We start from the raw sequence: 21,464 nt of genomic DNA on the forward strand, positions 1-21,464 counted from the left end.
GATCGAACCGGAACTTGACTCAATCCGACGCCATCTCCTGTGGAAAAACTCGTTGCCTGGCCTACTTGGGCATCGACAAGAGTCTAGCCACCTTGTACATGCTTCCAGAGTATCAGGGCAAGGGGCTGGCCAAGATCGTTGCGGGCAAGCTTCTGCACGATCTTCGCGACGGAGTCGCAGTGAGAGAACATGCTCAGTGTGACTGGTGCATCGCTGAAGTCGCTGCCGATAATGCGTCCAGCCAGGGTGTTTGCAGAGCGTTGGGTGCGAAGTTTGCAGGCCAAACTTTGTACATTGCGATTGATCTGGAAGGATTCCGACCTGAATGACAGAAGGTGATACCACAAGAAACCTTGTCTGCGATTTACCAGCAATATGATTTGAGCTTGACATTTCGTATATTATATAACGAAAGTATAAATATGACTCTGACTTGTATAGCTATGCATGTGGAGAGAAAGCAAGTGACATCGATATTCTATTCTAGGCTGAAAAACGTTGCAGACTTGGTCCTCCCAATCATAAATTCATATGGCTGAAATATTTTGCAGGTCATTCTAACTTACTACTCACTCTAAGCCTCGTATTCTTCCCCTCCAGCCGCGTGATCCGTCTCCTCATCTCGGCAATGACTATAATCAACTCGTCGCACGTCCGCCGGCACTGCATGTTCTCCTGCTCCGACTTGGCGAGTTTCCATTGTAGCTCTTTCTGTTCCTCCTCGCGGCGCTGACGGTATGTCCGTTGCGCGACCCGATTCTGGGTCCGTCTATGCTGGGCTACGTCAGCTGGGATCGATTCCAGGATATGTTGGAAGCAATACGTACGAGAATACTTCGGGTCTTCTCGCTGAGTGCATGGACCTCTTGATCCTTCGACGTGGCATGGTCCCTGCCGGCCCGATTCTGTGGTGGAGTTGTCATTTCGCTCGAACTCGAACTTGAACTTGGAGAGTTGTCACTGGTCTGATCTTCTGGAAAGGAGTCATTTGTTGGAGGAGCAGCAGCAGCAGCAGCAGCAGTAGTAGTACACTGACAACGAGAACAGTAAGCCTTGGATCCAACGTCATGCATTAACCTGGGAAAGCAGTGATATATCATAACTCACCAGAGGCAGGAATTTGTTTCCTACGACATTATTGAAGGTATCGTCGTCGCAATATAAAAAGTAGTCCCAGACCAGCTCTCCGAGGGCAAAGCTGTCTGCAGGAGTGAGATTAGGAGGGATGAATTCCATGTCGATGTCGTGAACTTTTGCCATGACAATGTCTGACTTGAGACCATTGATCAATGTTCACTTGCTGAGATGAATGAAGAAGTATGTACAGTACGGTGATTTCTTCCTTTTTCTTTCCCGGCCCTTTTCGCATCCCATCCCCAAGATATACATCTACACCGCACCCATTCTTATATTATATTATATTATATTGTATCGCATCGCATCACATTGCACGATGAAGCCAAGACTCTCCAACATGATTATCAACGCCGCGGTTATGGGACCTCGGTAGGTATATAATCAGGGCTCTTTGCCTGATTGGGAAGAAAGGCCCTGGCTACCACGTATATCTACTAAAGATTAGCTCTTAGACACTGCCCTACTGCCGTATACACTGTATACAATAACAAGTAGTTATATAATTTGGCATAGAATCCACCCAGTAGAACTCCGTACATATAGTACAAATATCGGTCAGCTATGCCAGACATGCCAGATCATAACAAGGGGAGGGGGATTCTCCGACATCCATCGAGATGGAGAGCCAATGAAATTGCCTGTCAGTCAGTTACTAATACCTGCCTCTGTAGGTACAGAGTACTAGCAGTCTAGAAGTCTGCTGCTAATAGTTAGTTGGTTAGTATGTAGTTGTCGAGCACAAGATCCTACCTACATATATAACTACCCCATTCCCCTGATCAGGAAAGGAAAAGACCGACCGACACTCCAACAATCAGAGAGTCAATCTGTTCGATAATTATAGCTGAAGAAAGCTGAAACTGGAGTAAAACTAGAGTCCGTCCTGCATGATGATATAAACAATAATAATCACACTAATCATGTGTCAGGCTGAGTAAACACTTTAGACATCGCTAGACATCTTCAGAGGCCTTGTAGATCGGTCCTTAGTCAGTAGTATCTGTTGACGAACTTGACTATTGTTATGTAACCTTCCTTGGCGAGTATACATAATTTCTGAATAACTACGGAGTGACGGAGTGTAATTGAACGCCCGTTTGAGAACGGGTGTGGGATGTTTGTTATTGCTTATTTTTATTTTTATCTATTTTTCCAATACTAGTAATAAGCCTTGTGAGACTGGCTCACTACGCTCGGAAATAAATACTACTGGCTACAGTATAGAGTACAGTAGTACTTCGTTAATAATTTCCTGAGTTGGCTAGCTAATTGCCTACCTGCTTAACTAACATAGGTGACTACTACTGTAGGTACGGAGTCCTACCCTCTCCTCCGTTCTCCGTATGGAGTACATGATTATAGCCTAATCTAGCCTGTAAGACAGGAAAATCAACAGACAACGCTCATTTGTTTATCATTGATCATTTATCATTCTCGCGGTGGCTGCTTCTTTGCTTCTAGAATGTCATTAGGTATTGTAGCTTTCGATTGATTAGTCGATAGAGAGAGACATAGGTGAAACAACGCCAGACAAGACCCGAGCCAGCTCAAACACGTCTACAGAGTACATAGCTGACTGTGCCAGGGGCAAAAGAAAAAAAAAGAAGAACTCCTCATCTTTCCCAGAAGCATCTGTTTCAACACTGATCTGCAATCCAGAATTTAGCATATGCAATCTCTATGCCAATCTACATATCTCTCGCGAATAGGGATTGGGAAGATTTCATGAATCTGGTGTGGTATGCTTGCATGACCTTGCCAAGACCTAGGTAATGGTCACCAAAAATGATATCCATGTTTCTTTATAATAGAGGAGATTTCCTGCTGGTTTCAGTTTCTACCACTGGGTTACCACTGGCCAACATAAAAGGAAGCCCTATTACAATCTAGTGTCAGCATAGTCTCCATGGAAGGGAGGTGAATTGGCAGACTCAAGCAAATTATCTCATTCACTTATTCCCATACTGTTAGTGAAACTCTTTGTCTGGATACAGTGAATCTGCCCATCTACTCATTCACTACCCAATTCTGGTTCAGCCAGTTCAAGCATAAATAGTCCTACCTACCCTCACATAGCTAGAGAATTTTACTTGTACACACATCTCTCTTCCCCTTCCTGGATCTCCCTTACATTTATCTCTGGCTGGGCTTGCTTGCTTACTTTGTACTGCTGCACACATGCCCAATGCAAATGCTTTCAAGTCTTTTATTCCCAAGTGGAAGGCCGTCGCGGCAACTCAGAGATTTTGAACGGCAGTACTAATGTTGCAGCATTATATTATATAAGAAAAAGGCAATCATATGGACCATATTTCCGGCCCAGAATATTGTGGCAGAAGCAGCATATGGGGTATACCCTCAAACACAAGTATACCATGGGATTTGCAACGATTCAGCGCCTAGAGTATATTATACGGATTCATAGTGCTATACCACTTTATGAGGTCGATATATGCCCTGGTTCAACATACCTTTCGAGGCATATGCCCCGTCAGGACAGGACGTCTACGCATTAGGGAGAACAACTTGGTTAGTGTTATCGCTTCTGCCCTATCGATGCAAGAGCGTTTCATGCTGATTTGACTGTTCTCGATTGAACAGCTCCCTGCCTTCATCCTGCTACTCACCCGCTACCCTGTCGAGGAAGAAAATAACGAAATCATCGCAGCTATCATGGCGTTTCAAAATCAAAATCATTAGTGTATATACTAAGAACTGTATACATACCCAGACTTGAAATCTTCAATAGACAGACTAAGGTTGCTCAGAGGCAAAACGAAACCTCCAGGAAGTCAGGAAGATACCCTGGCGAAAAAAGCGATTAGGACTTAGCTGCATACCAGCTTCCCAGACCAAGGACCCGAGCGATGCTGTCTCATGATAGAGCTTATCATGGCCTCATTTGAAGCCTCTCTCACGTTTGAATCAGGCATTCAAAACACCACAAATCTATCTACAGACTCTCTACAGACTTCTCCAAATGGAGAAAAACTCCGAACGTCGAAGCGCATCTGGCATCATGCTTGACGAGGCTCATCAGATCCGCAATCTGTCAACACACCGGATTGCAGTCTTGCCTCGAAGAGATACCACCATGGAACCTAGTCGATAGGACAGGCTCTCACACACGGTTCCTTGAAGACATTGCCGCTAAGAATCTTAGCCACAGCGCGAAAATGCCTCTAAGGCATTAATAACTGCAGCAGCAGCACGAATTGCGGCGAAACATGATTCTTCTTGACTCTCAGCACTTGGATTAAAATGCGATCTCCTCCTATTTATCCTACACCCTGTACCGGGCCGGGCGACTTCACTCATGGATCCGCAATGACAGCGTCGTATGTTTTCCCCACTAGCAAGACCGTAAGGTCCCTGCCCTGGCAGCCTGCAGCAGGACTCCCCAATCCCGTCAAAAGATGAGACATGCTAACATCCACGTCTGATAGATTATCGACGATGTCATTGCTCGTCCCGAACCCCACAAGGCCAAGCCGACCATCGTTGTTACGCCCCCGAACCTGGTATATCAATGGGCTGAAGAGATTGCGGCGTTCTGCCCGCAGTTCGAAGTCTATATCTACTTTGGCTCGAGCCGTCAGGCTCCACCAGTCGACTGCAAGGAGGTCCTTGACATTCTCGAAAATGATCACGAGCTGTTCGACGGCGCGCCGAGCCGCAACTGGTCCATCAGGCCCCTCCGCTCTTCAAGCCTACCGTACCGATACGCTCTCCTCCCCCGCTAGCGACGCTGACCTTCGCGACGCGGACCCTAAGTGGTCCCGGAACCTCTCTGGTCTCCTTCGCATCGCCATTCTGGACGAAGCGCACCTTCTGCGAAACGATGGGACAGAAATCTATGACATACGTCTTTGGAGAAGAAGCTGAGGACCCTTGGAAATCCGAATTGCTTTTAGGCTCTTTTAGGACGTTGGTTCTGCTCCAGAAACGGACTCTTGGAAAAAAAAAATCTGGGAACATCAGGAGTTGCAATTCGTTCAACAGGAAGTGCGTCAGGGAAAAGACGCTGTGAATGAAAACCATCACAATGTTTCAGTGGCGCCTAATAATCCTCACTGTAGGTGTTCCTTTTGATTTCAAGCACTTATTCATTCTAACCGTCAACCTGTCTTTAGGTTATTGGGATTGGTATCGTAGCTGTCGGAACCGCTACAGTCCGTGAAAAGTCCCACGATCGTCCTACAGCACCAGTTACCTGCCTTGCATCATCTATGGAAACCTCTTGAAGGGAACTGACAGAATGTAGAACAAATCAGCATTAGCACGCCTTATTGGATGTGGATGGATATCCATCCGCAGACCCTTCTCAACATCCAGTACTGCTCCCGCAAACGTCTTTACGAGCCACGTTGGAAGTATATTACAAAAACGCGCAGTGGAAAGCGACCGTACCGATGTCATTATTCTTGATTACTCTCCAATAACTCGCCCACGGGCCAATCAACCTCTATTGGCGGGGTTCACTTGCTCGGTCCCTTTGTCAGGAAGTTGGATTCGTTCATTATTCCAGAAGATCCCCATGCCTGTCTTATCTTCCACGACGTCCGGACCTGGTACTCTATAGTTTCGTTTTAGAAACTAAGTGAGATAATTATCTTCAAGATATCGCCGATCTCGAAAGGTACGGGGTGGCTATGAAGCTAAAGAGCATCCTTTAGGAGAGAAAAAAAGAAGACGAAGTTGGATCCCAGCCCCATACCGGCCAGCTTCTTGAAGATCTCCACTGTATTGTCTTTCTTACTTCTTTTTGGTTATGACTACCATTATTAATAAAAAACTACATCTGGGAAGTGTCCAGCATTCCCGATGTCTCCCTATCACCTGAATCAGGTATGTTCATAGTGATAGCGGTCATGATGTGAATGCCTAGTTTTATTTTTCAGCCTTACTGACCATGTCTGCTCTCAGATACCTTTCTAAGGAAATGAGGCAATACGGCCCCTGGCTTATCACCAATCATGAGCAACATGCAGCATCTGTCCCAAATTCTTGTTGCTTTCGTGCTTCCCGCAGCGGGACGGGCAGTAGTTGCTGGAAGGATCCTATACCAGCATCATTGGGCCAGAAAAGACTTGTACGAAGAACAGCAAGTGATATATATACAGGTTGCTGTTGAATGTCCTGTGTCAATGAGCTTTTTGTTTCGGTCAAACCTCTACTGGAGTTACGAAATGGGCTTGGTCTAACCCTACCCGCTGCAGGGATATTTGTGCCACAGAACGTTCATTGTCATAACAAACAAAACCCCCATCCTCGTGTCCAATGTAAATGCCGCAACATTGGGTGCTGTTTGTGAGTTTTTCCTGTCTGCTGGATCCAGGCTTTGAGGTGTAAGAAAGAAAGATGCGTCGAGCCCAGTTCTGGAAACGCAATTCAGCCGAGGGTTTATTTCATACAGCACGAACATTTATCGATATCGCCATCTTTGACAGGAGGAGCCTGCCACCAGCAGTTGCAATAGCTGCATGCGTGGCCACAATCAAAATGAAACAGGCTCACTATCAAACAATCAAACTCTTTGTGCAAGAAAACGTTCGGCTTCTCCGAGGCTGTGTCCTGGGAGATGTCTTAGGGTAGTAAAATCTCGGAGCCTAAGTACAGAGACAGTGAACAGCAATTTCCTATTCCGGACATGACTTGGCTTGAAGCAGGAGGAACGAGAACGAATGCACATCAGAAGATCGTGGATAGATAGGAAGGATGACTTGAGAGGGAGCCAGCGGATAGATGGGAAATCAAATGTATCTTTCTTTCTTACATGAGTGTTAGCTGTGACAAGAAGATTATTTTTTTTCCACTGCATTGCTTATAAGCAGATATATAGTACCTACCAATTTGGCGGTGTTTAGGGAGCATATATATCCATATCGACTCCCCTAGGTCCTTAGGCGTATAATTAGTCTAGATTCTCATAATTTTTGACATTTCCTAACTACAGACGTATACCTAATTATCATCGTCTCTGCCTGTCTTGTCTTGTCTTGTCTTGTCATACTAGGAGTTCGAGTCTAATTTCTTGGTTTCTAGTCTTAGTCGAAATACATCATTTTCATCTTTCGCGGTGACAATATATATGCTCGAATGAGTTACTGAGGAGATATATCCATCGAACATGGAAATGAGACCCAGATCTTTTCAGCGTAGACTGAATCAAATCAAACTACACAGGAAAAGCCCCCCCATCCCCTCGAGGATCGCTTCCAGCGCTGTACAAAATCTTCCCGTCGGTACCATCATAGTGGCATCGAATAACCTGTCCTCGACCAAACATCTCTCGCTTTCCCCAGCCGTGGACAAAGTGGACGTGGTGGCCGAGCTGTCTCAGTCCCGTCGCGACGTGGTCGGGGATGCCTTCTTCTAGGAAGACGGTGTCGGACGGGTCAAAATCCTTTTCTTCTTCTGAGGAACTCGCGCTACTCGCAGTCTGCCCAGCTGCTACCGGTAGAGAACCCCCCACACAGATGCGCGGCGCGTCTAGCGCGCCCTGCGGCGTGTGTCCGAACAGGAGCTGGTTGAGAAGGACCTGGACATGGCCCTGCGGCTGCATGAAGCCGCCCATGACGCCGTAGACGGAGTGGAGGAGCTCTTTCGAGCTGGACTCGTCAGTATTATCATCACCTGCAGGTACAGGAACAGAGACAGGCATGGTAGTCAGCGCAGGGATGATAGTGTGGTAGGGACGTTTCCGCGGCGCCACGACATTGGGATGCGTCTCGTCCAGCGAGAAACTCGCGCCACGACCCTGCAGAAGAAATCCCGTCTCCGGGGGGATGATCCCCGTGCCAAAGTTCCCGTACAGGCTGTTGATGAACGAAATTCCGTTGCCCCAGCGGTCTGTCACGGCAAAGTAGGCTGTGTCGCAGTGGTTGTGCGCCGGACTTCTTTCACCCTTGAACCGATGACCGTCAGGACGCAGATTGGTGGCTTTGCGGTCCGGTGAGAAGAGCTGAGCTCGTTCGGAGAGGTATGACTCTGAGAGCAAGAGACCTGGCGGAGCAACCTGCTCCTGCATGTCGGGATCTGTCACCCACCATTTGGCATCCGCAAACGCGATGCGCAGGCTTTCGATGACAGCGTGCAGGTACTCGACGCTGTTGTGGTCGTCACGGGAGAACGGCCGGATGCGACCCGTCCGCGCAAGCTGCTGCATGATCCCCAGCGCCATCAGCGCGACGATGCCTTGGCCATTCGGAGGATGCTCCCAGAGCCGTATCGTTTCCGGTAAAGAGCCTTTCTGCTGCTGCTGCAGAAGATGTCGAGCCTCGAAAGTCAAGAACAACGCGTCGACCTCTTGAGATCCTGTTTCTAAATGGAACTGGAGATCCTCCAAGGACAAGAATCCGCCACGATCTTGTACTGCCTGGACGATTGATTCTGCGATGCGGCCCTGGTAGAATCCCTTCTTGCCCTCCTCTGCTAGTAGCCGGAATGTTTGTGCCAGGTCAGGATTCTTGAAGATCTCTCCGGCGCGAGGAGCTCGCATGCCATCCTTCGCCTCCGCGTCTGCTGTCAGGTAATCTTGACAATTGTGAGGACTACCAGTGCGGATGACTTCTTCGTTGGTTTGCCACTGCACGCATACACAGTCAGTTAGTCACTGCAATCAGCTATCGAAATCTGCCCACCGTCTAGCTTCTGGAAGAGAGGAAAGCAGACGGTACCATCCAAGCCGCAATCTCAGACACCGGAAACCCCTCCTCTGCCAACTCAATAGCAGGCTGCAGGATCTGCTCCAATGACAACTTGCCGCTGCCAAATTTCTCTACAACATCCACCCAGCCGGCCGCCGCTCCCGGCACCGTCACGGCGCAGACGTCCGTGATGGGGATGGCAGGCCGACCACCCAGCCTTTTCCTCACAGCCTCCAAGCTGATTACTGCGGGGGATCTTCCCGACCCATTCAATGCGTGGACGCGCCGAGTCCGTGCATCGTAATACAGGCAGAACATGTCTCCTCCGATTCCGGTCGACCCTGGCTCAGTAACGTTTAACGCCGCGGCTAGGACAGTCAGGTTGCAATTTCCCAGCAAAATCTGGACTTTTCTTGTAATGAGGCGACGTACCTACAGCGACAGCAGCATCCTATATAGATATTATCATCAGTGAAGGGAGGCTAGGAAATGTCTTCTTCCTATCAATGAATATGTGCATAGTGATTCGTGCAAAAGAGGGCCATCAAACAAATAATAACAATATCGATTGTACAGTATGGACAGTATGGACAGTATACAGGTATATAGGTATATAGGTAGATGTATACGTACAGCAGCATTCCCCCCGCCTCGCAAAACCCTCTGTCCCGCAGCCGCCGCCAGCGGCTGCGTACACGCCACGATGCCATGGAGGCTGTGGACAACACTGCGTCGACTGGGGAAGGGAGCGAACGACGACGAGGTTCGATAGATGGAGCTGGCGTTGAGCATGGTGATTGTTTCGGAGCAAATGGAAAACAAATGAAAGAAACTGTTATGTGTCTAGAAGAACACTCTGGAGAGTGTATATAATGAGGTAGATGGATCTGCTCAGTGCAGCGCAGTGCTGATTACATATCATATATGGGGATTCTGAGCCATTGCAAGTCAGGAACAGGCTTGGTCAGAGCAGACAAGACCAGCTCCGCAGATGAGAACTTGAAGAACCAATGATATAGTCATTCTTGTATTAGCAAGGACAACAATGAACAAGATTTCAGATCTCACTGCTGTGATGGAGATGGAGTACATCACGACATGTCATGTACAGGCACATCTCGGAGTTGGGCCTCTTCTCCGCGGGCTGACTAACCAGCAAACCTTAACTAATCCCCATGGGGAAAACCGACTTCTTAGGTAGGTAGGTAGGTAGGTATGTACGGTACATATACCTAAGAAGTCAGAGACTGAACTGAGAGTATGCAGTTTTTTTTTGGCGGGAAATAATTAAGATCCTCTTTTTGTGTGTCTTTCTGGGCGTGCACTCGACGTCTTGTTCTCGCGTACAGTAGTACATACATCCTCGGATTACAGCTAATCTTACTATACAGCTGAGAATTTGTTAACTGCCATTTGGGAAGGAAGACCATTGGGAACCGAAAGACACTTTTTTTTTCCTATCATTATCTAAAACTGTCATAGTAAGCCTGCTAAAGCAACGTCTTCAGCGCAGCAATCTGCTCCCGCACAGCGCGCTTGCTCGTGCCGCCAATGGCGTCTTTCAGCTCCACGGCACGCTCGTAGTCAAGGCACTCGCGCACATCGGCGTCAAACCGGCTGTCGACGCTCTGCAGCTGCTCCAGCGTCAACGTGTCCATGGGCACGTTGTTCTTCTCCGCCAGGGCGACGACGCGGCCGGAGATGTGGTGGCCCTCCCGGAACGGGACGCCCTTCCGGACGAGATAGTCGGCGATCTCGGTCGCCAGCATCTCCGGGGCCAGTGCTGCGGCCATCTTGTCCGGGTTGACGGTGAGAGTGGACAGAACGCCGGTGGCGATCTGAATGCTGTCTCCGACGGTCTTGATGTGATCCAGCAGTGGCTCGACGCTCTCCTGCAGGTCCTTGTTGTAGGTCGTAGGCAAGCCCTTGATCGTGCACATGAGACCCGCCATCTGGCCAAACGTGCGGCCAGATTTGCCTCGTAGAAGTTCTAGGCTGTCTGTAGAATTATCAGCAGGCATGAACATGCGGGAAAGGAGACAGCAAGATGACTCACCTGCGTTCTTCTTCTGAGGCATCAACGACGACCCCGTCGAGTATGCATCTGCCAACCGGACAAAGCCAAACTCCAGACTGCTGTAAATGATGAGATCCTCGGCCCAGCGAGAGATCTTCAGCATGAACGAGCTCCCCCACTGCATCGTCTCCATCGCAAAGTCACGGTCCGCAACCGCATTCATGGAGTTGGTGAGCAGGCCATCAAATCCTAGTTCCTTAGCCATCGCCTCGCGGTCGATCTGGAACGGGTTCCCGGCCAGGGCGCCGGTGCCCAGCGGGCTGCGGTTGACGCGCTTGGTGACCTCGCGGAGGCGCTGCAGTTCCGTCGCAAAGGCAGTGGCATGAGACAGCAGCCAGTGGCTCCATCGAACCGGTTGGGCTTTCTGCAGGTGGGTATATCCCGGCATGATGTAGTCGATTTCCTTCTCCGCGCGCGCGATGGAGACCTTGATCAGGTCCTGGAGGAGGTTGTCCAGCTTGCGGAGTTCGTCGCGGAGCCAGAGCCGCATGTCCGTCGCTATCTGCTCGTTCCTGGACCGGCCCGTGTGCAGCTTGCCGGCGATCTCCTTGCCGATGATCTCGCCCAGTCGCCGCTCATTTGCCGTGTGGATGTCCTCGTCGTTCTCCTTGACTACAAACGTGTTGGTCCGCCATTCCTCCGCGATCTGCTGGAAGCCGCGCTCGATTTCCGAGAATTCGTGCTGCGTCAAGATTCCAGTCTTCGTGTTCGCCCGCGCAAAGGCAATCGAGCCGGCAATGTCCTGTTTCCAGAAGATGCGATCGTACGGCAAGGATGCATTGTACTGCACCATCAGAGGATCAAGGCCCTCTAGCGGAGCGGGGTTAGCCTGGTATGCGATGATAAAGCGGCATAACCGCCCATTGAGGATGAAAAAATAACTTGCCAGTAAAACGGCCTCCCCAGAGCATATTCTCCGCAACAGCTTTCTGCCCGCTCATCTTGCTGGTTGAGAAGCAATTGAATGGTTGAACACTGAAATTGAAATACTAACGATGACTCCTCCAACGAGCGGGATCGGAGACAAAAAGATAACGGACCACGCTAACCCAAATAGTCGATGAGCCGTCACCAATCACACTTGCATTCTACGGAGTACATACTGCGGGGATATCTCTTGAATTAGAGAAAAAAAGGAAGAAGAAGAGAAGAGAAGAGAAGAGAAGAGAAGAGAAAAGCAGAAAGAAAAACAAGAAAGACATATAGTTCTACATAGTGTACCTTATATCTAACAGTAGAAAATTATCTGTCTTACAGTCTCAAATTATATATTATCTAGAAACATAGACCTTGGTACTAGTAGCGATTTAGAACAGATTCAAAATAACCGATTATATCTAATCTATCCATATATACTCTATTATGCCAGGCTGTGATGCCGTGAATATAGACACAGTCAACCAAGCATGGTACATAACATCAAGTCGTAAATGCATGTACATACATGCATACTAGGTGTTATCGCACAACTCGACAACAGTCCACGTGTCGGTCCATGCTATTCTACCTCCAATCTTCTCCATAACCCGTCGGCTGGCGACGTTGGTAGTCGCGACATCTGCATGGGTCCAGGCATCGTGGTCATTATCATTATTATCATCAGAAGAAAAATGGACTTCTCTCGGGAACCGAAATATTCCCCCTTCTCCACCTCCTCCTGCTTGGTTGTTGTCGACAGCCATAGCCCGTCTCATGATCTCCTTCGACAGCGTCACGGCGAGTCCCTGCCCGCGATGCTCGGGTTCGACGTGCAACGTCGCCAGACTGCCGTCCACGGAGATGAATCCCCACGCGATGGGCATTTCTTCGGAGGGAGTAGTCCCATCTTGAACAATACTATTGCTATCATTATCGTCACGATCGTAATAAACTGCCACGCTGGGCATCTTCATCAGCGTATTCCTCGACCGAGGGATGTGCGTCCGATTAATGACGAGATCGAGATGGTGTGGAAGAACGCCGTGTCGTCCGGTTCGGTCGTGGTAGCGGTACTTGGGTGGGAGGGCATGCTCATCGTTGTCATAGCTCTTATATGTAGATGGATGGAACAGATATTTGATATAGGGCGGCACGTCGTGACGGTGGATCCTGAGGCCAGGCAGCGGGATCGCATCCGTATAGGACTCGGACGCCGTCAGCAGCGTGAACAGGCCTGTATGGAGGCTCCCCAGGAGGAATGCCTGTGGGGGCGGTGGGGGAATCTTTGGTGGAGAAGGAGAAGTAGAAGATGCTGCCAGCGAAGCATGAGATGACGGTGTTGGTCCCGCCGTTGCTGCACGTGAGTCCTCCTTCTTGTTGCTCTCCACAAACGACAAATAACCCGGCAACAGATTCGTCTTGATGAATGACAGCAACACGAGCAACTGCGCTCGAGCCCGATCTTTTTTCTCCGAACTGATGCCGGAGAAATTGGCGATCAAATAGCCCCCTTCTTCTTCTGCTTCCCCACTTGATGGCAGTGACGCCTCCGCCTCAAGGCTAGAATACACCCAAACTTGGGTCTCGCTTCCAGCGTAAAGGTCGACAAAGGCAGCGAGCCATGGCGATGACGAAGAAGAGCAAGATGACACGTCTGGCAGGGACGTGGCTAAGAAGGACGCAGTTGGCGATGGATAGGCGATGGCGTGTTGAATCCGACGCAGCAGGGGGATGGAGTGTGGCAGATGGGCGCGCAAGGCGGGGATGAAAGCGTGGTAGGGATCGGTGTGGATGGTGATGGCAATCTCACCATGATCATCATAGTTATGATGTTGACTGTTGCTGTTGATGTTATGATTATTTTCCGAGCTCTGCCGGAGAATATTAGTATTTCGTCCATGTTCCAGACTGATATCGTCCTGATCCATGTCTAGTCGCCGCGTGGCTGTTTTTTTTTTTTAGTCCGTCAGGGTCACCTCTAGAAGAGAGAGAGAATCAACAACTTCGCTAAGAACCTAAGCTATCTATCCCTAGTTTAATTAGGGGACAGAGAATACGAAGTTCGAAGGATACACTACAGAAATGAATAACCATCATGGTCAGTGAGTCATACTAAGTCCGCTACGAACTACCTAGCTAGCGGATCTTAGTGGCCTTACTGGCATAATATCGCATTATTGATCCTGCCCCGATGATCATCTATCTCGTGGGGTCTCGCGTCAAATCTGCTTTAATTAGTGCAATATACTGACGCCACACCAAATCGACAGCCAAAACAAGGGGGGTAAAAAAAGGGGGATATTAGAGAACCCTCAAAAAAAAAAACAGGCAACGGCTTGTTTACCCCATAGAACATTTTCGGGTGTTTTTTTTCCTACCTCGTATTATTTTCAGCTCCATAGCCATTAATATTATAATTAATATTGACAGCCAAAAAAGACCAGCCTATATATATATAGTAGCAGCTCATTCAGCTCGTATAAGCACAAACATGCTGGTTACAACAACCCAGCTATGTAAATGGATCAGTTGTGAAAACAGATGAAGTGGCTAGCTGGTAAGAGACAACCGATCTGCATATATATATATATATATATATATACGGAGTACTCCGTACTAAGGCAAGCCCACCTGTCAAATCCTAGACAAAGCTAATCCGACTGACATCACCCAGTCACTCGACTTCGCCGCCGTTGTAATTGTCCTGGCTAGGTAGATTTTAGCTGACACCGTGCATACAGCAGACTCTTTTCTATTCTTGTTTCCCCTTTCTCTAATCCATACACAGTACGGAGTACCCAACGGAGTAGGTGCTATTAATGAAAAGCAAGACGCACGGTGCGCTGCTGAGAAGGACTAACAAACAGACTCAGGACTTCAGAGTGTGGTACATACCTAATTAGGTAGTATCCACCTAGGTAGGTGGGTAGTTCAGCCTTCTCCAGGGATCTACATTTAGTACGGAGTATGGAGGACGGATTACGAAGTACTCCGTACTGCAACCCCCACACCTTACCTAGGTAGGGACTAGGTACCTAAGCTAGGCACCTTGCTCAGTGACAAACACGAGTACGGGGTACTTCGTACAGTCCTGGACCCTTGATTGAGGTAGGTAATTAGCTACCTACCTACTACTCTGTAATCTAGACTCTAGACTACTAATTATTCAGAACGGATTGTGCAGCTGCCAATCCTTTACTTTGCCAACAGGCAAAAAACTGTCGCCCAGATCGAACGGACACCTTAATATTTATTGTCTGCTAACAAAGAAGACGAAGACAGACCTGCTGGTATGTACAGTAAATCCATGGTGTGTGCAGTAATTTAGGTAGCTGCATGTATCATAGTACTTATTCCCAACTAATGTAGTGAGGCAGGTCACGCGTGGCAGGTTCACATTTTATCATTGCGAGGATCATCTACGTACACAGACTGATAGTGACAGTTGCTTGATTTTGGGAGAGTGACAGAGGGAAAATAAGATAAAAAGAAAAAAGAAAAGAAAAGATAAAATAGAAAGTAAAAAAAAAAAGAAAAGGAAACGAAAGGAAAGGAAAGGGGTGAAAAAGGCCTGCATCATCAGGATTAATTTCCCACCGCCACAATAACAAGGCCGAAATAAGCGCCCGAGACGTTGTGTCAAATGAATAGATAGAATAGCGCGTCCTGCTGCGCGTGCTCATACCCATCAAAAAAAAAACCAACGACAGATAGACCTCATGGATTGAAGTAGAAGGATCGCCGAAATTATTCCCGAAAAAGAAAAAAACAACAAATCTGGACTTAACAGAGGACGCCAAACTCCGCATTAATCGTAGTGATCGTCGTAGCTTGTGTCAAGTCAACTCCACCGTCAGTTCTCGAACGGACTCCGCGGCCCAACCATCCAATCTTCCATCGCCAGCCAGTCGCTCCAGCGCGCCTCCGCAGCGCGGATCTCCTCCTCTTGTGGCTCGCGAAGCGGTCGTAGGAAGGGCACGGTCTCATCCGGGAGGATGTCGTACTGGCTCTTCGTCGACAGCCACCCCCCGCTCTTGGCTGCGAAGAGATAGTTGATGCGCTCCTGCGAGTGCAGATGGCCAATCCCGAGCTTCCAATCGTCCCCGAACAGTCCGTTCATGACGGTCGGCGTATCCATGGCAGTGACGACTAGCCGACGGATGTACGGAACCAACGACACTGTACCCGAACGAGGATGCCGCGTAGATCGGTAGTCGGCCTCGTGACTGGAGCTGGTCTCGGAGGAACGTAAGACGGGGTCGTGGGCTCGTTGGCAGGGTAAAGAGATGTTGAGATATGCTGCCAGAGACTGTGCAGACGGCATGTGCTGGGCGACATCGAGAAAATACCGCACGCAGTTCTGATAATGAGGGAACCATTCTACCGGATGGATCTTGGTCGCATCCACACAGGAGGAGGCGCCTGGCATCTCGATAGTCGAGGTCAGACTCGGACCGGGACGCATCTCCAAGTCAGATTGAGAAGTCAATAATTCGCGTTGACGCCTGCGACTTGCGTTCAGCTCGTCACAATCGCATCAAGTCAAACAAGAGGAATCAATTCAATCCCTTACCTACGAGACGATGAGCTCAAGACGCTCCGGACAGAGGATGCTGCTGCAGACGTGGATGCAGAGATGGTTCGCCAGAACCTCTTTCTCAATCCAGGACGCCCTGTCCGACTTTCTTGGGTCGTCGACATACACTGACATGGATGGATGCTGCTGGCGAGGACAGACAAAGACATATGAATGAGAGAAGAAGGTCCAGGGGCGCAGGGACTAAATAGTCTGATAGTCTGATTTCCACGATAGCTGTCATCGTCCGGATTGGGCTTGGGATCGGCCCTTATATACGCCTCGCCCTTGGCCCTGGCGGAGACCCCAATTGCGGGGGGAGGGAGCGGACGTTGATGCCATCATGATCCGGGAAAAAATTTTTCATCGAATTTTTGAGAAATTGACATTGTAATTCTGCAGCCTACGTCTCTGCATACCGCCAGCGAGATTCCGCCATGTGGTTGGACTGCAATTGTGAATGGTGGAGATGGCAACCAGCGATGAATGTCGACAGTCGGGAGAGTAGAAGCTATCGAGATACTATCGAGTCAAGCCACAGATTTGGTGAGCCACAGCCCCGCCACAGAATGGCGGTGCTGCTCAGTCCTCGCAGGCGAGCGGGTCCAGCAATAATCACTGATCGGCGTCTGTTATTTGTCAACGTCACGTCTTGTCAGCATTCTCGTCACGGAGGGGCCGATGATCGTCTCTCAGGCCCATCCCCCTCGATCGGATCTAATCGCCGTCCCTGTCGGGGACTCGGGCTTACCCCCGAGGGTTTCCAGACCGGACGATCCACGAATAGTCAAGAAATTAGCGCCCTGCCCAAGGAGGTTAGAATCAGCGAAGAAGGTTGTCCTTGGCCTGTTCCTGGCTGCTGTGTGGCCCTGGCTCGGTCCGATGCCGTGTCCCTGTCCGGGGTCCCTGTCCTGGGCTGCAAGCCTTACAGAGTACACATCCTGATGCCCATCTGGGTGGGTTCCTGTCTGCTGGGATCCTGCCGAGAGCCCTAGTTGACGTCGACCGACCACTGTCCATGCTGTATCTGTATGCTGTCTGTATGGAGACCGTGCTCGGGCAGCCTTGCTTTGCTGCGCGTCCAAACGTGCGTTTCGAACCTCCCGTAACGGGCACATGGACGTACCTAGGGGAGGTCAGTTGATGCCTTGCATGTCTTGCAACACTAGAAGCAAAAAAAAGAGTCGTGACGTACCTGGTTGGCATAGGAATTCTCGGTCCCTCCAATGAATTTGTCACGATTCCTGGCGGGTGGGCTAGCCTCCCCAGCGTAACCAGACTGCTGGGAAACGATAGTCGACAGGCGTGCAGGGACCATGAATCATGCTCGAGGCATACAACCCTTTTGGGTTTGGGGGCTGACAATTAATCGATAAATTGGCTTGGGAGGGAGTGCCTGCGTCCTGCGCCACAGCAAAGACCGTGGGGAGTCGCAGAGGCCACTAGATGTCGATCCGCACTAATCTTGATGGGCCATAGACTCGGCATGATTGGTGGACGAGGATCGCGACCAGACAGGTTCACTGATGACAGTAATCGAGCTTGATGGAGACTCAAACCACTTTTGAGATCATACTAGGTTTGATGAAGACGGGACGGGATGATGACAATTTACTGCCCCATTTGGTGGCTGTCAGACAGCCTCAACTTCCTATAATTCAATCATTAACACTTGATCCATAGCATCAGTGACATATAGACAAGACATATATAGACATAGACATCTTCTGCATCTTGCAGAATCAAAACAAATCACAATATCTACAATCTGTACAGAGTGGTGTCCTTTGTATATAGTAGACACCTTCCTACCTACATACTCACTTACAACCTACTTAATCTGTGGTCGACTTCCCACTTTTCCTTCTCCATCACAATGACCTACAAAACAAACTACGAGCTCTGGGTATGCATTCTAACAATTACCTCGGTTGAGTCTTTACTGACCGACTTCCAGAGCTCAAGCCCAAGAACCCCATCATACCAGTCCCGACGACCGACAGCATTGTCAGAAATTGACCTGGTAATGGCACAAGCATATCCGCATGTGGCGATCCAGCCTTATTCCTACTGCTGCCATTGTTACTACGGTCCCGAGTCCGATTCCGCGCCCACTAGCCCCGCCAGTCTGTCAGAAGGGTTGATGACGGATGTCGTCCGGCCATATACCAGCTATGGCTATGGCAGCAGCTGTGTCGAGTCCCCTCGAAGAGACCAAGGTGAGTTGTATCGTATCATCATGTCCAGAAAATGCGCTAATGAATGGCACAGCAGACTCGAAGAAGAGAAAGATCCGAACCAGACTACAACGACTTCTTAGACGCGGGTCCTGTTAAGCATCAACCTATCTCGATCCACCAGCATAAATCTCCTTCTTTCGCTTAGACGGTCGTTCCTTACATCCTTGTACAGTACAGGCATCCAACCAGCAACTACGACACTCCTTGAGGATTTCCTTATGTTTTATCTTTTCTTTTTACTGTTCAAACGATATAGCATTCGGTCCAGGCAAGGCGTTGGGAATCTGCAGGCGTACAGATGAGCTTCATGTATCATACTGACTTCATCTTTTGCATTTCGGGACAAGTGTGGTGACTAGTCATGTATTTATAGCACACGATATCAATATATATTTCTACCTGCGTACATATATTCTATCTCAATCCTTGTCCTTTGTACTGTCCATACTTATTCCAGCTATATTCGAACCTAAATGTGATAATGTACAGTACATCTATGTACATTACATTAGGTGCCAAGGTACTACTAGCAGCCATAACAGTATGATATTACTATTAATATCACTATCAGATAACTCCCGATCTGATCTCAATTCGCCTCGACCAATACGGACCAACATGATTGGCAAGGCCGGAAAGCCGACCGAATCGGATCGGTAGAACTCCGACAGTATGGATAAGTATAGATAAGAAGAACAGGGATGTTTCATCCTCTTGCATACGCCAGGCACCAGCCAAGGCAACTACCTATGGATCTGCCTCGGTACCTAACCTAGCGTAAAAACTTCCAGAAATTGGGAAATCTGCAACAATGACATATCGGAGACACTAGTCCTGTGGCTAGTGATGGGGCTTGCCCCTACGTTATAGAACAGAACAAGACCCGTTCCGATGAGTGTGTCTGAGTGTCGGTGTGTGGGTGGTGTCAGTGTGGAGTACTCCACAGGTGTGGCATGTGATTGTGGCGGTGCAACACTAAAAAAATTTTTTTTCTGGTCCTTTTTTGTCCTTCCTGCATGGCAGATGCAGTGTTTTATTTTAAAAATTTTAAAGTTTAACGTGTCAGTATGACAGGAAAAAAAATTTTTGGAAGAGGACTGGACAGCCTGTTAGGCTACTGCACGGACATGTCCGGTGTATGTACGGAGTAAATCAGGTCAGTATGCCCTAGTAGGAATTCTCCGCCGAAACCGAGAGATAAGGCCGAGGTTGAGATGGATGATCATCATGCTGTCCGCATGATAATGCATTGCATTGCGTTGCGTTGCAGTAGTTTGCAGGTTGGCAGGTACTGATAGTACGAGTTCATACTTGTGGGTCTGTGGTTCAAGCTTCAAGCATCAAGCGACCCGAGGAACCGAGGAATGGGATGGGGCTAGTGTTTTCACTAGCCACATTTTTGGTTTTTTCTAGCCACATATCAGTTGTTCTAGCCACATGTTCATCGCTTCTAGCCACATGATAGTTGCTCCACCAGCCACGAAAATTTTTCACTAGCCACAGGTGATCAACCAATGGATGGACAATTGGCCATCGGTTTGAATGCCCTGAGCCGTACTCCGACTACGACGTACTTCGTATTTTGTTGATTATCACTTGACAACTCACACTTCTCAGTTAGACAGCATATCACAGTGCTGTCATATTACTAAATCCATATGGCAACTGAGATATGTCTCAGAATTGGACTTAGGCAACAACAATCAACAATGCATTGCGACGGCACTAATATTAGATGAGGCAGGGGAAGATATCCGTCTGACACTTATGATCTTATCACATATCTGAATTTACAGTAGGGACTACATGATCGGCGCTAAATAAAAAAATTGCCTAATTAACTGAATAAATGATTGAAGGAGGGGTAATGCGCATGCCACCCACATAGAAGTACGGAGTACTCTGTACTGCGACCGGAGTCATCGCCGATGTCAGTAGGTAGTGTATGTACATGCAGTAATCATTATGTCAGATTATCTCGTCAATCAAATCAAAAAAAAATAACAATAATATTCCGAGATTCGGTGAGAAAATTGTGTTGAAGACAGAGTACTCCGCACTCTGTACAATTCTCCTCCGTACCTACGAAGTACGCCATTTAAGAGAAGACTAAAATCCCGAAGCGAGGTGAGGTCGAAACTATTGAATTTCCTAAACCGGGTTTGGCTCTAGTGCACAGGCCCGGGGTGTGGCTAATGCTAGTGCGCTCAGCTAAGGGGTCCGGGGCCATTCAGATAATCAGATTGATATTAGGCTCGGTACGAGAACAAGGTTAGTGAACTTCCCCAGGCGAGACGCTTTGGCCTCAAAATTTAATCTTCCTACCCAGGACGGAGTATATTAATATTAGTCAACTTGAATCGAAGTACTCCGCAAAATCGACCATTTTCGGGATGAGGCTGAAAAAATGATTTGGAATACCATAACTTAACATCACAACCTTAATTAGTTATAACGCAACTTCCTCTCTGCCCCTCCCTTGCCTGCCTGTCTGTCAGTCGACACCCCCACCCCCTGAAAACCGCGTGACCTCAACTAAGTTGCAACTTGCACGAGGGATATCGGAGAGATAAAAAAACGATCCTCCTCTACTCTATTAAATCTGCTGCCAGTCAGAGATACCTGGTTTCGCTAAAACATGCCGTCTTGGGGATAGATGGCTATACCTAGGTACCTATGCATGTATATAGGTATGGAGTGCTCCATTTTTGGGTCATTCAACATGATGTACATTATTACATACATATAACCGAACATTTCCGACTGTCGAATGATGACATCTAATTACTCCGTATGGAGTACAGTACAGTGGAGGATATTCTTATGTCTTCCAATCCAGAGGTTGTGTATTTGTCATGATATCGATT

The 21,464-nt window shown here is 48.5% G+C and overlaps 8 protein-coding genes across 8 annotated transcripts; 2 read left to right on the top strand and 6 right to left on the bottom strand.

Moving 5' to 3' along the window:
- Window positions 1-83: 83 nt before the first annotated feature.
- VTN77DRAFT_8405 (uncharacterized protein) lies at window positions 84-1,260 on the bottom strand (the record flags this gene model as incomplete). The annotated part of the gene is made up of 4 exons (XM_069424900.1): window positions 84-305; window positions 574-759; window positions 828-1,031; window positions 1,108-1,260. The coding sequence occupies 4 exons, from the start codon at window positions 1,258-1,260 to the stop codon at window positions 84-86; spliced, it is 765 nt and encodes a 254-aa protein (XP_069274704.1).
- Window positions 1,261-4,398: 3,138 nt separating this feature from the next.
- VTN77DRAFT_8406 (uncharacterized protein) lies at window positions 4,399-4,880 on the top strand (the record flags this gene model as incomplete). The annotated part of the gene is made up of 2 exons (XM_069424901.1): window positions 4,399-4,500; window positions 4,584-4,880. 2 exons carry the CDS (start codon window positions 4,399-4,401, stop codon window positions 4,878-4,880), a joined length of 399 nt encoding a protein of 132 aa, XP_069274705.1.
- A 2,435-nt stretch (window positions 4,881-7,315) lies between these two features.
- Window positions 7,316-9,578, bottom strand: VTN77DRAFT_8407 (uncharacterized protein; the record flags this gene model as incomplete). Its single annotated transcript, XM_069424902.1, has 4 exons — window positions 7,316-8,725; window positions 8,817-9,154; window positions 9,219-9,237; window positions 9,420-9,578. 4 exons carry the CDS (start codon window positions 9,576-9,578, stop codon window positions 7,316-7,318), a joined length of 1,926 nt encoding a protein of 641 aa, XP_069274706.1.
- A 698-nt stretch (window positions 9,579-10,276) lies between these two features.
- VTN77DRAFT_8408 (uncharacterized protein) lies at window positions 10,277-11,804 on the bottom strand (the record flags this gene model as incomplete). The annotated part of the gene is made up of 3 exons (XM_069424903.1): window positions 10,277-10,785; window positions 10,843-11,673; window positions 11,750-11,804. 3 exons carry the CDS (start codon window positions 11,802-11,804, stop codon window positions 10,277-10,279), a joined length of 1,395 nt encoding a protein of 464 aa, XP_069274707.1.
- Window positions 11,805-12,314: 510 nt separating this feature from the next.
- Window positions 12,315-13,709, bottom strand: VTN77DRAFT_8409 (uncharacterized protein; the record flags this gene model as incomplete). Its single annotated transcript, XM_069424904.1, has 1 exon — window positions 12,315-13,709. One exon carries the CDS (start codon window positions 13,707-13,709, stop codon window positions 12,315-12,317), a length of 1,395 nt encoding a protein of 464 aa, XP_069274708.1.
- Window positions 13,710-15,634: 1,925 nt separating this feature from the next.
- On the bottom strand, window positions 15,635-16,482 carry VTN77DRAFT_8410 (uncharacterized protein; the record flags this gene model as incomplete). Its single annotated transcript, XM_069424906.1, has 2 exons — window positions 15,635-16,286; window positions 16,355-16,482. The coding sequence occupies 2 exons, from the start codon at window positions 16,480-16,482 to the stop codon at window positions 15,635-15,637; spliced, it is 780 nt and encodes a 259-aa protein (XP_069274709.1).
- A 697-nt stretch (window positions 16,483-17,179) lies between these two features.
- Window positions 17,180-17,563, bottom strand: VTN77DRAFT_8411 (uncharacterized protein; the record flags this gene model as incomplete). The annotated part of the gene is made up of 2 exons (XM_069424907.1): window positions 17,180-17,483; window positions 17,553-17,563. 2 exons carry the CDS (start codon window positions 17,561-17,563, stop codon window positions 17,180-17,182), a joined length of 315 nt encoding a protein of 104 aa, XP_069274710.1.
- Window positions 17,564-18,233: 670 nt separating this feature from the next.
- Window positions 18,234-18,693, top strand: VTN77DRAFT_8412 (uncharacterized protein; the record flags this gene model as incomplete). Its single annotated transcript, XM_069424908.1, has 3 exons — window positions 18,234-18,263; window positions 18,315-18,576; window positions 18,629-18,693. 3 exons carry the CDS (start codon window positions 18,234-18,236, stop codon window positions 18,691-18,693), a joined length of 357 nt encoding a protein of 118 aa, XP_069274711.1.
- Window positions 18,694-21,464: the final 2,771 nt, after the last annotated feature.

Source organism: Rasamsonia byssochlamydoides, assembly GCF_041956645.1.
Source record: "Rasamsonia byssochlamydoides strain NRRL 3658 unplaced genomic scaffold VTN77scaffold_71, whole genome shotgun sequence".
NCBI classification, from domain to species: domain Eukaryota; kingdom Fungi; phylum Ascomycota; class Eurotiomycetes; order Eurotiales; family Trichocomaceae; genus Rasamsonia; species Rasamsonia byssochlamydoides.